The sequence below is a fragment of the Micromys minutus genome (genome assembly GCF_963924665.1).
Source record: "Micromys minutus genome assembly, chromosome: 2".
Lineage (NCBI taxonomy): Eukaryota > Metazoa > Chordata > Mammalia > Rodentia > Muridae > Micromys > Micromys minutus.
In genome coordinates this window covers 53,545,394-53,556,813 of record NC_137971.1, presented here as the reverse complement: position 1 = coordinate 53,556,813, position 11,420 = coordinate 53,545,394, and the positions used below count along the sequence as shown (strand labels likewise).

At 55.2% G+C, this 11,420-nt stretch overlaps 1 protein-coding gene across 1 annotated transcript; it reads left to right on the top strand.

Annotated features, from left to right (window-relative positions):
* The first annotated feature begins 2,152 nt into the window (after positions 1–2,152).
* On the top strand, positions 2,153–11,198 carry CLCF1 (cardiotrophin like cytokine factor 1). Its single transcript, XM_080912222.1, has 3 exons — positions 2,153–2,264; positions 7,927–8,093; positions 9,841–11,198. Exons 1-3 carry the CDS (start codon positions 2,249–2,251, stop codon positions 10,333–10,335), a joined length of 678 nt encoding a protein of 225 aa, XP_080768348.1. The 5' UTR covers positions 2,153–2,248; the 3' UTR covers positions 10,336–11,198.
* Positions 11,199–11,420: the final 222 nt, after the last annotated feature.

Here is an 11,420-nt window from a genome sequence, read left to right as displayed (position 1 = left end):
TCCCTCCTCTTTTCCCAGGCCCTTCCCTTTCTCTCCCCCTCAGCCCTCCTTCTCTCTTCATTGAGGCTGTCCCCCTGACTCAGCAAGGTGCTTTATAAGGTGCTGAGGGGCTCAGCCAAATCCAAACCACATTGTCTGCAAAGCCTTTCCACCAGGAGTGAGCTGTGGAGCTGCACAGCCCAAGCTGGGCTTTCAAGCTGCTCCCCTTTCCTTCTGTGCTCCCTTCAGAGGGGGTGTAGATGCCAGGGGGACCTCCTGGTCCACTCGGGGTCGGTAACTTGTGGGCATCTGTCTTCTTGACCTTGGCAAGCACATCAAGAGATGGTTAGGCTCACTGGCCAAGAATGTCATTGAAACTCCAGAGCCCTGACTCGTGGGGGGTGGGGAGATGGGGGAGGAAGGTCTAAGCCCTTTTTTTCATCAGAGCAGCTACCGATGCTCTAGGAGCCCCTGCCCCCACCAGACCAGCTCTCCATTCTCGGCTTTTTCTTCTTGTTCAGAAAAAAAATAGGGGGGGGGGCGATGAGGGAGAGAAAAAGGAAGGGAGAGAGGAAAAAAATAGAAAGAAATAACCCAACAACAAAGTCTGTCCCACTCCAGTGAGGTAATTGAAAACAAACTTCTTCCCCACCCCCCCACCCCCCCACCCCAGTTCTCCAGTGCAGAAAAGGGAAGTGCTGCCCTGGGAAACCAGCACTGGCCATGACTGATGCCTACTCTGACCCACAGGCTTGGGGGGGGCTGTGCTAGACTGGCAGAGTGCCCCCCCTTCCCCAGGGGTACCAGCAGAAGGGGGGGGGGATAAATATCTTATGCCATTCCAGAGACAGCCATCACCTTCCAGGTCTGGCTGCCACCCGTATCTGCCCCCGTTGAGACTACAGATGAACAACACAGCAACTAATCAGACGACATAATTGGTGGTATGCTTCTACAAGCACCTAAGACTTGGGGACCAAATGACTGTCCCCCAAGAAAAATCACAAAATGGGGCTGTCTCCAAGCCCCAGATGACAGCTGTTTCCTCTGCACTAGCTCTCTTGCTCACTCGCTCTCCCTGGCAGCCCTTTGGAGAGTGAGGAAGGAGGAGGAAAGAAGACCCTCCTGGGAGGGTCTAGGCTTATGGGTCCCCTAGGTCTCCCACTCAGAAAGTCCCAACCCAAGCCTGAGGGGAAGGAGGGAGAGTGCTTGTTGCCAAACCACCCCTACCTCACCACCGGAAAAACCAACAACCCAAAACCCCAAAGGGAAGAGGATGCCAAATGTCTCGATGGGGAAGCATTTCACAAACGGGATGCTAGGTCTATCCATGGCCTTGAATCTTCGAGTTCCCGCTGAGTCACCCGTGAAGCCTCTGGTGTTGAAACTGGTCCGGTGCCTTGTGCTGATTAATGAATTACAAATCCCCCACCCATGTGCACTCTCCCTGGTCACTGGGAAGAATGAAAACCCTTGTGAACTTGACTGAGAAGCTGGGCCCTTGTGCCCTCTCCCCTCCTCAGGGGGCATTGTGAGCTGGTTAGTCACCTGCCCCAGCCCCTGGCGCCTCACTTAGCTCTAGCTTTTGGAAGTGGGACAAGTGGCGGGACAATAGGCAAGGGGGGCGGTCAGCCCAGACAAAGGGCAGCAGGAAAAACACCATCACTTGCTTGGAGGCCAGCTTGCTGGCATTTTAGAGAATGTGTCATTGCATTTACTCAAGTGGGAGGGGGAGGGAAGGTTAGAAATAAAGAGGCAGAGGTAGGGTGGGTACAGGGACCCTAAACACGGCAAGGAGCAGAGGTAAGGAGGCCAGCACGCCCTGGCCAACACCAAAGAAGAAGCCCACACCAAGGCCAGCTCCCTTTCCAAGCTCTCAAGAGTTTGCAGAGGGACGATGCCCTCCCTGCCCCCTCCCCCAGGAGGCCTAGGGTGGTACCGTCGCAGCCTTGCCTCACCTCACCACCCCCCCTCAGTGTTGTGGGAGGGAGAGGAGCCCTAGAAGCCCTCCCTTCCCTCCTCCCCCCTCTTCCCCCCACCCGGGGAGGGCTGCTACAATTTGTGGTTACAGCTTTACACGTCAGAAAAAAAAAAAAAGTTTGCAGAATGTCCCACACCGAAAAAAAAAAATGCGAAACCGAGAGAAAAAAACCTGCGAGTGGGCCTGGCGGATGGGATTATTAAAGCTTCGCCGGAGCCGCGGCTCGCCCTCCCACTCCGCCAGCCTCTGGGAGAGGAGCCGCGCCCGGCCGGCCCGGCCCCCAGCCCCATGGACCTCCGAGCAGGTAGGAGCCAGGCGTCCGAGGCCGAGGCCTCCGCCCCCGCCCAGCACCAGTGAGATCCGGTTCCCGTCCTCCTCCCCACCCTCGGAGCCCCAAGCCAAGGCCGGGCCGGGGAGCAGAGCTTGGGCTGGAGAGTTACGGCCAGGCGCCCTCGAGAGGAGCCGGGTGGGGACGCGGCATTCCTGGAGTCCGCTTGGCGGAGCCAGGAGGTGGCTGAGAACGCGGCGGGGAGCCTGGACAACCCTCAGACCTGGACGGGCGGCCACCTGGAGCCACGGCGAGGCGGGGTCCCAGGGAGACCGCGGACACAGAGCCCCGCGCCAGAGTCGGGGCGAGCGAGTCCGAGGCGGGCAGCGAGGGTGCGGGGAAGGGGGGGGCGCGGCGCGAGGGAGAAGGGGGCCAGGAGAGGAAGAGGGAGGGAGGGAGGCAGAGGGGGAGCCCGCGGCGGAGCAGCGGGAGGCGAAGGGGAGGCCGACACCTCGGGCCGCGCTGAACTCCTTCCTCGGCCCGCGGGGAGGGGAGGAGGGAGCGCGAGAGGAGGGCGGAGGGCAGAGCAAACCTAGCTGGGCCGGGCCGGGCCGCGGGACTCCGGCTTCTACGTTGCGCGCGGCGTGGCCAGAGCCCTCCACGCTGCCCACCGCCTGGGAGCCAGAGGCAGGTAGGCGCGGCGGGGTGGACGGGGCCCCGGGCCCGCGGTGGCCTGGGAGTGATTACTGCGGGAGGGAGTTGTGGGGGAGACGCAGCCTGGCCGGACTCGGCAGGAAAAAGTCCGTCAGCGTCCCGGGAGCGCCGAGACTGCCGGCAGCCCCTCGAGCAGCTGCCTGACTAGGCGGCCGGTGGCAGGAGGGCGGGCCAGCCAGGGAGTGGACGCGCCGCAGCGGGCAGCGGCTCATTCGAACCCCGAAGCCCGGCGCTCGGACCCCGCCTCCGCCCCCGCCGCCGCCGGGAAGGGAGCGGACGGGGGGGGGCGGGGCCGGGGGCTCCGGGGCCACACAAGGGGAAGGCGCCACCGCCGCCGGGAGGGGTCCGGGATCGAGAGGTCACGATCGATCGAGAAGGTAGAGCCAGCGAACTTCCGATTCCCATTGCCCCAGTTCTAGGGGTTGATCCCCTCAAGCAGAGTTCGCGTAGCTTCTTCAAAGCCCCCACACCCATGTTCTCACCTACCTTTCTATTACACTGGGGTGCAGAAGGCTTCCCTCTAGGAGACCCCAATCCCTGTGTTCTCCAGAGCCTAGGAGCAGGAAGAAGAACCTGCCAAAAGAAGCAGGGCAGGCAGTGGATGGATGTATGGCAGCGGGCAGTCCGAATCTTAGAGAAAGACTAGAGGTGTGGAACATCATGCACACACCTCTCTCTGTTCCCCGGAATCTGAGCAAGAAAATCTCTGGCTTTCACTGTCCCTGACAGGCATCCGTCTCAGTCTAGTACACACTGCCATCCCGTTCGCCCTCCTCACCACCGGGCATAAGTTCTGAATTCTCTAACAGACAAGGTGCACCCTTCTAGTTCCAGTGTCTGGTAGCCACACATCAAGGAAGAGAAAGAACAACTACAAATGGAAGCCACTGTCCCTGGACAACCCCAGAAGTGTCTGCTGACTGGAGTAATGGGCTCCCCAGGCTGCACACTGAAGTGTCCAATTCACACTTCTGCAAGCCACCCCTACACACAAACTACTGATTCTTGACACTTCACATTCCTCCCCATAATCCCACCTGCCTGTTCACACCCTTGCTCCTGCACTCAGCAGCCCCTCCCACACCCTCTAAAATCTTGACCACAACACCCTTTCCAGTTCACCCACACACTTGCTCTGGGCTGTTTCCTTCATTCACCCACCCCCACGGGCCTCAGTGGGCTGCTCAAGCATAAGGCTGTGGCTTTACTCTCATCTCCCGACAAACCAAGGGCCCTCTTGTGGCAGGCATATCGGAGCAGCTTTTTCCTCAGCCTAAGCGCAGCTCCTGGATTGACTTCACAAGGAAAGGACTTGCCTTCTGCTTTCCCCCCTGACACTGGTCTATCTTTTGAACTGCAAAAGAAGAGAAGGGGAAATGAGGCGGTTGGAAAGGACTCATCTGGAGGAAGCTTAGCACAGTGCAGTCTCTATGGAAGCCCACTGCCACCAGATGGGTTCGTGGTAGAACTCAGTCTCCTGAGTTTCAGGTCTACCTCTATTCCTCACCAGCCATGGGGGAAGGGAACCTGAGACTGCAGAAGTGAAGGAAGGAAAAAATAGAAGGGGCAGCCATTCCAGAGGTTGGAAAGACTAGGTTTCTGTGGGCCTTTCCCTGGGTAAGACCCCTGGATCTTACACCACTTTTTAGGCTACTCCCTTCAGTTCCCCTTAGTGGACTGCAAAGTCACCCAGATGCTTTTTCTAATATGGAATGAAGGCACGACCTTTCCTCCTGGCTCCCATATTTAGCCTAGACTGTAGAACTTCTGGACCCAACATCTAGGACTTACAGCTGTTAGCCCCTAGTCCCAGGTGCAGTCTCCCCCATCTACCCTGGACATCTGCACTGCTGAGCCCCCCACCCTCTCTGAGGGTGGTCAGCCTGTGGGATAAGCCAGGAGCTGAGGGGAGGCTGCTGAAGGCCTGCCTGTGTAACATGTGGGGGTGGCCTTTGGGCTTGCCAGGGCTAAGGCAGTGTGTCTGTGTGTTGGGGGGGGGTGGAGACTGGTTTCCCAGGGCCCAGGGATCTGGATAGAATTAGGGGCTGGCCCTGGCAGGGGCCAGGATAGGGAGTGTAGGGGTGCTGCAGCAGGAAACGTGAGCTGCACTCATTAGCTTCCCCACGTGCTCAGCAGGATTTATAAACACAAGGAGAAGGGGATGTAAACAATCAGTGGGCAGCAGCCAGAGGCAGGGCTGGGACTGGGGACCAGGGCTGGGGGAGGGGGCTGGGATGCAGCCTTATGTTGGGGTCCACCTTCATACATTATGAGCTGGAGAGAAAAACCGAGAGCTAGGGTCTACCAAACCTATCCTTGGGCATTGGGAGTCCCTGACTCAGTGTTCATGCTGAAGTCAGATGTTCTCTGTCCAGGCAGGCCTTCCAGTTTGGCTACCTGAGATATGGGCATAGCCTGTCAAAGGTCAGAGCTGTCATAGGACAGAGCAGAGTCCTGTAGTTCAAGTCTCCTTTCACCTCTACTGGCCTTCTCTCTGATCCCTGCGACTGACTCCCATGCTTCTTCCTGCTTCTCTCTAAGACTGGCCAGTAGGCTCCCCTTCTGTTCTCCTGTGTCCCCCACCCCCAGCTTGCAATGACATAGTTACCTCAGAACTGAAATATTCCTGGAAACACCGGCCTCGTCTGGTTAATTTCATGAGCCGTTTTTCTGCCCAGATGACTTAGCTTTTGTTTATCCAAAGGCTTTTTCTCTCCTGTTGTCCCAGTGTAAGGAGCTATTCTCCCCAGAGATGTCCCACAGGGCCCAAGAAGGGAGGGAGAAACAAGCTTCATGCTAGGCTCCTGACGATGTCTCCTGCTATGGGACAGACAGGGCTCTGGATGACAGGGCTTCCTCTGGCAGGGTCAGGTAAAGAGGCCAGCCAAGCCTCCAGTTTCTGCTTTGGCGGGACTTTGGCAATGCCACTAACTTCCAGCAAAGCCATACTCCATCCTAAAAGCTGTCTTGAGGCTGGAAGAGCCACTGCTCAACTCAACATGTCTCTAGTCTCCAAAGCTAACCCTATATGATACCCACAGGATTCTACAAGGGACTTAGCCAGATGCTCAGGGCTTGGTACAGAGGAGGACTTCGACATATTTGGAGATACAATGATCAAGGAATAGAAAGTAAAAACAGAGGCAGGTAATAACTAGGGAGACGACCAAGGAAGGAACACAGGCTGCAGATGGGAGAGAGAAAAGTGGAGCCTGTTTGTCCAGGAAGCAGTTAGATGTCTGACCCGCTGTCTGAAAACACATGTGAACTTGCTTGCGTGTGTGTGTGCGCACACACACACACACACACACAGATACCCACTCTGCTGTTCTCCACCTGAAAAAGCTAGCTCATCAAGCACCTGTACAGAGTATGTATGTGTCCCACAGCAAAAGTCCTCAGCTGCATTTTAAATGTGACAAATAGCCTTCAATGGTAGCATTTAAAGACTTAGCATTACAACAGACTCTAACCCTAATCTAGTCTCCATACCTCCTTAACTCCAAACCCTATCCTGAATCTGAATACAGCCAAATTGTTAAGCCTATCCACTTATTTCTAAGAAACATGTCATTATAGAAAGATCTGGAAGTATAAAATGTAAACTAGAGGAAAGAAACCACTTGATCTCATACCTAGCCAAGCTTAAAACCCAAACTAGCCCTACTTTCTTGTGACATGCCAAACACTATTCTTTCTGATGGGTGAAATGGCAAATCCACAGATCTTGGTCCCAGCTAACCTTCTGCCCACCCAGACCTAACCACATCCCTTCCTGGACTCAAATCTCAACCACACTCACTCAACCAAATCCCAGTCTAAATTCATCTGAAATGTTAAGACTAACCTAGTCTTCAAGCCTAACCTAGCCCAGTGCCTATTCTATTCCTACCCTAGCCTAGCTCTGATTTTGATTTTTGACTTCACCTAAAAATCTCTTTAGCAAAGCATGTTTCCCACCTGATTCTGGCCCTTCTCCCAGCATCAACTCTTGGTTTCTGGAATATTCAAACCCTCTGTTGCCTTTGTGGATCAACCTCCCTCTTTAAACTTACATCTTTCCCCTTGGTGCTCCCCCTACACCACCCTAGATGAAGATAGGGAGACACTGGCAGGACCTATATGGACAAGCCTAGAATTCCAGCTACTTGGAAGGCTGAGACAGAAAGATCGTAAGTTTATAAGTAGCTTGGGCAACTTAGAGAGACCCTGCATCGAAAATAGAGAATGCTAGGGCTATAATTCAGTAGTAGAGCATTTGCCTGCATGCACAAGCTCTGTGTTTAATCCTAGCACTACAGGGGGAAAAAGGGAGGAGGGAATCAAACTTCTACATTGCTATAAGAGGAATGCTGTATCTCCTTCCATTAACCCTGTCCTCCCCTCACAACACCCAGGAACCATTTCCTAGTATATACCTTCCACTTCTCATACCGAAGACCATCTTGGACCCTTGCTCTGACCTTGGCTGTGAAACACTACCCCTACCTCCCATGGCTGCTGCCTCTCTTCTCACTCTTCCACAAGGCTCAGTGCTCACAGCTTGCCAGAGCTAACATATGCCATACTCCCACCCCTTAGTTCCTGCTGCAGTGGGACTGGAAGACTTGGAGAAGAGGCTGAGAACTCCAGCATATTAACACAAAATCCCTAAAGCCCGACCTGCCCCTCTGAATAAAAACATGCACACATATTTGGCATATATAGAGAAATACATGCCAAAGACTTTCAGCTGATAGCAGTCAAGTATCTACTGATAGACACAAATGCCAGGACTTTGTCCTTGCACACACACACATACCTCCGCATACACTCTTGGACCAGAAGTCTTTCCCCTCCTCCATCCCCTCCTACCTCCCATCTGGTCTCTCCCCCTCACCCCCCTTCCTAGCCCAAGGTGGGGACAGACACCTGAGGGGCTGCCAGCTGTTTCCCCACTCGGGCCTGGGCCCACCATCATACTTGTTGCCCATCCTATTCACAGGGGACTCGTGGGGGATGCTAGCTTGCCTATGCACGGTGCTGTGGCACCTCCCTGCAGTGCCAGCTCTTAATCGCACAGGAGACCCAGGCCCTGGCCCCTCCATCCAGAAAACCTATGACCTCACCCGCTACCTGGAGCATCAACTCCGAAGCTTAGCTGGGACCTATGTGAGTATCCCCTTTGGCAAAGAGAAAACAAAGGTTTTGGGAAGAGAGAGCATGGGGCAGGGGTCCTAGTGAATGATGGAGTGATGAGAGGCCCTTTGGGTTCACACGGTTCTCTATCTGGCCTATCTTCTGTCCTTCCCTCTCAGGTGCCCCCCCATCCTGGCCCCAGGAATAGGCATGTGGGCAGGCCTCGAACCCGCCTTGGCCCATTGCCCCATTGGCTGCCAGCCCAGCTGCCTGCCTCCCCCTGGGGGCTGGGGAAGTCTCCTCTGTTTACACCGTGTTGTGGTGTCTCTTGCAAGGGTGGGGCTGGGTGGGGATGGAGGGGCCCCACCTTCTATGCTTGTGTTCCAGCTCGCCTCTATCCCCAAACCTGGGGCCCTGTTGTTCTGGACCCAGGGTCCTCCCTCTGTCTGCCTCTCCCATCCTTCACAGACCTCTTAGGGGGTCGAAGGAGGGGTTTACAAAAAATCTAGGGCAGTCACGGCAAGGGGCTCAGGGTATGGAGGGCGGTTGTGCCATTAGAATTTGAGGGGAGTCTAGAGATGTTCACAGAACCCAGGAGAGGAGGAGAGAGGATCGGAGGCACTGAAGACCATGGGGAACAGACCCCTCTTCCCGTGTTCCTCTTCCACATCCCAGACCCTACTCCTGAGCCAGGGAAGAAAAAGGGAGGAGGTGGCGGGGGAGCTGGCTCCAGCCCCAGGATACACCGAGGAAATTAGTTTGTCTCTGTGCTTGTCAGCGTGTGAACCTCCCCCTGGGCCCTGCCTATCCCAGACCTCGCCCCTCTTCTCTTTCCCTCCCAGTTGCACATCTCCCACATCCCCTTCCCTGGGCCTCAGGCCGTTCCCCTGAGACATTGGCAAGGCCTTTGCCCTCTTCCTATGCTGCTCTGCTTCCCATACCCTTCCTCCTGTCCTCTCCGTTTCCTCAGTTTCTTCCTTTTACAGCTCTGCTTCTAACAACTGAATGCTCTTCTCTGGGGTGTCGGTGAGTACATTGCAGTCTCTTGTCCCTTTAGAGAGGAGTTTTGGTGTCACAGGATCCTTTCCCTTTGATATGGATTCTCTCTCCTCTGGCTGGTTTCCCTGCACAGAAAACCTCTGCTTAAGTCTGCTACCCTCTCTAATTCCTGAACCCTTTCTCTCCCAACTTCCTCTGCCAAATTTCTTGAAGGAGTCGTCTACACCCTCTGCCTCCACTTCCTCTCCACCCACTCACTCGTTAACCCCCTGCACTCTGGCTTCCAGGCCATGGCAACCATCTCTCCCAGGTCATCAAGCATCTCCTCCTCACCAAACCCGACAGCATTTTCTGCGGCTCACTCTCATGTTCTGCAACTGCCCTGCGGAGCTCTGCTGCCGTCCTGAGCTCTTCCCTGGCCTGCACTCTCAGAGGCCACCTTCTACCTCTCCAGCCTGGTCTCCTGGCTCCTCCGGCTCCTCTTCTTCTCTGCCCTGCCCTGTGGTGGGCATTCTCCGCCCAGACAATCAGCACGTCCCTTCTGAGTGGCTCCTTCGTGGTTTTCTCTTTCTACACCTCTCCATAGGAGAACTCATCACCCCACTGCTTCACCTGTCTCCTCCATGCAAATGACACACTTGCTGGAAAAACTCAGGAGGTCTGTGACCAGAGGCCTCCCATGTCAGGGGTCAAGAGCAATAGCTTTGGGAGGAGGGATCTCTCTGGTGGCAAGCTAGCAGCTCTGCCCTGCTCCTTCCCCATTGCCCTCTCCTTTTCACAGCTCAACTACCTGGGCCCCCCTTTCAACGAGCCTGACTTCAATCCTCCTCGGCTGGGGGCAGAAACTCTGCCCAGGGCCACGGTCAACTTGGAAGTGTGGCGAAGCCTCAATGACAGGCTACGGCTGACCCAGAACTATGAGGCCTACAGTCACCTCCTATGTTACTTGCGTGGCCTCAACCGTCAGGCTGCCACAGCTGAACTACGACGCAGTCTGGCTCATTTCTGTACCAGTCTCCAGGGCCTGCTGGGAAGCATCGCAGGTGTCATGGCAACTCTTGGCTACCCATTGCCCCAGCCTCTGCCAGGGACTGAGCCAGCCTGGGCCCCTGGCCCTGCACACAGTGACTTCCTCCAGAAGATGGATGACTTCTGGCTGCTGAAGGAGCTGCAGACCTGGCTGTGGCGTTCAGCCAAGGACTTCAACCGGCTTAAGAAGAAGATGCAGCCTCCAGCAGCTTCAGTCACCCTGCACTTGGAGGCCCATGGTTTCTGATCGCTGACCCTTAACCCCTACACCTCCAGCCCCAGTCAGCTGTGCTTCCATTGTGGGGTGAAAATCCTGTATACCAACATTTGTTGAGCCAGGAGCCAAACCATGGGAGCTCTGCCCTCCTCATCCTTGCATGGGGGTGTAACTCAATAATTACTCTAGCTCCTAGAGTCCTGGGGTCTGGGGAAAAGGTACAGTGGGCACCAAGAGGTAATGCCTGAGGGAGTCGAATGGCTCAATGGGTAGAAAGGCTCTCCCTGCCTCCTGCTTTCTGCTTGCCACTTGCCAGTATCCACTCAGTTCCTCATGTGGCTCTTGCAGAAACACATCTGGAGGGCATGGGTGGGGGCCACTGTAGCATGTGCCTTTCTGGGATAAGGCCCCTTGGCTTCCCTCCCTCTCCTTGGGTGGGTGTTGCTCCCCTACCCCAATAACTACATATCCAGTTCAGGAAACAAGGCTGACCAGTCTGAAGAAGAGTGTGATAGTAAGTAGAGGGGGTAGGGTGCATGCTGAAGGTGTCCTGGGAACCAGAAGATGTAATTCTAAAAGAGAAGGGCAGGGACAGACCAGACCCAGCAGTCACCAAGACAGTTGGTGGCACAGGGCGGAAAACAAAAGCCATGTTGACCATTAGGACCTTGCCTTGAATTTTCTTGCCAGCATCTTGGTGCCTCCTATCTGCCCCCTTTCCCAGGGTATCTGTGGTTGCCTGGGCTGGGGAGGGCAGCCATAACCATAGCCACAGGGTTTCCTGAAAGTTTACATTGCAGTAGCATTGTGGGGTGAGGGGGATGGCTCCCCCAGGCTCTATCCCCAGCCCCACCCACTCATGACTCTTAAGTTTGTTGTATTAATATTTATTTATTTGGAGATGTTATTTATTAGATGATATTTATTGCAGAATTTCTATTCTTGTATTAACAAATAAAATGCTTTCCCCAGAACTTGAACTCTTTGCCTAGCTTGGTAATCTTCCTGGGGTACATTGCCGGTGACCCTAGCCCTGCCTGCCGTGATTCTCATTGTCTCTTTATACCATAGAGGTGCACCAGGCCTTGGAGCAACCTAGCCATTCCCTTGCCACA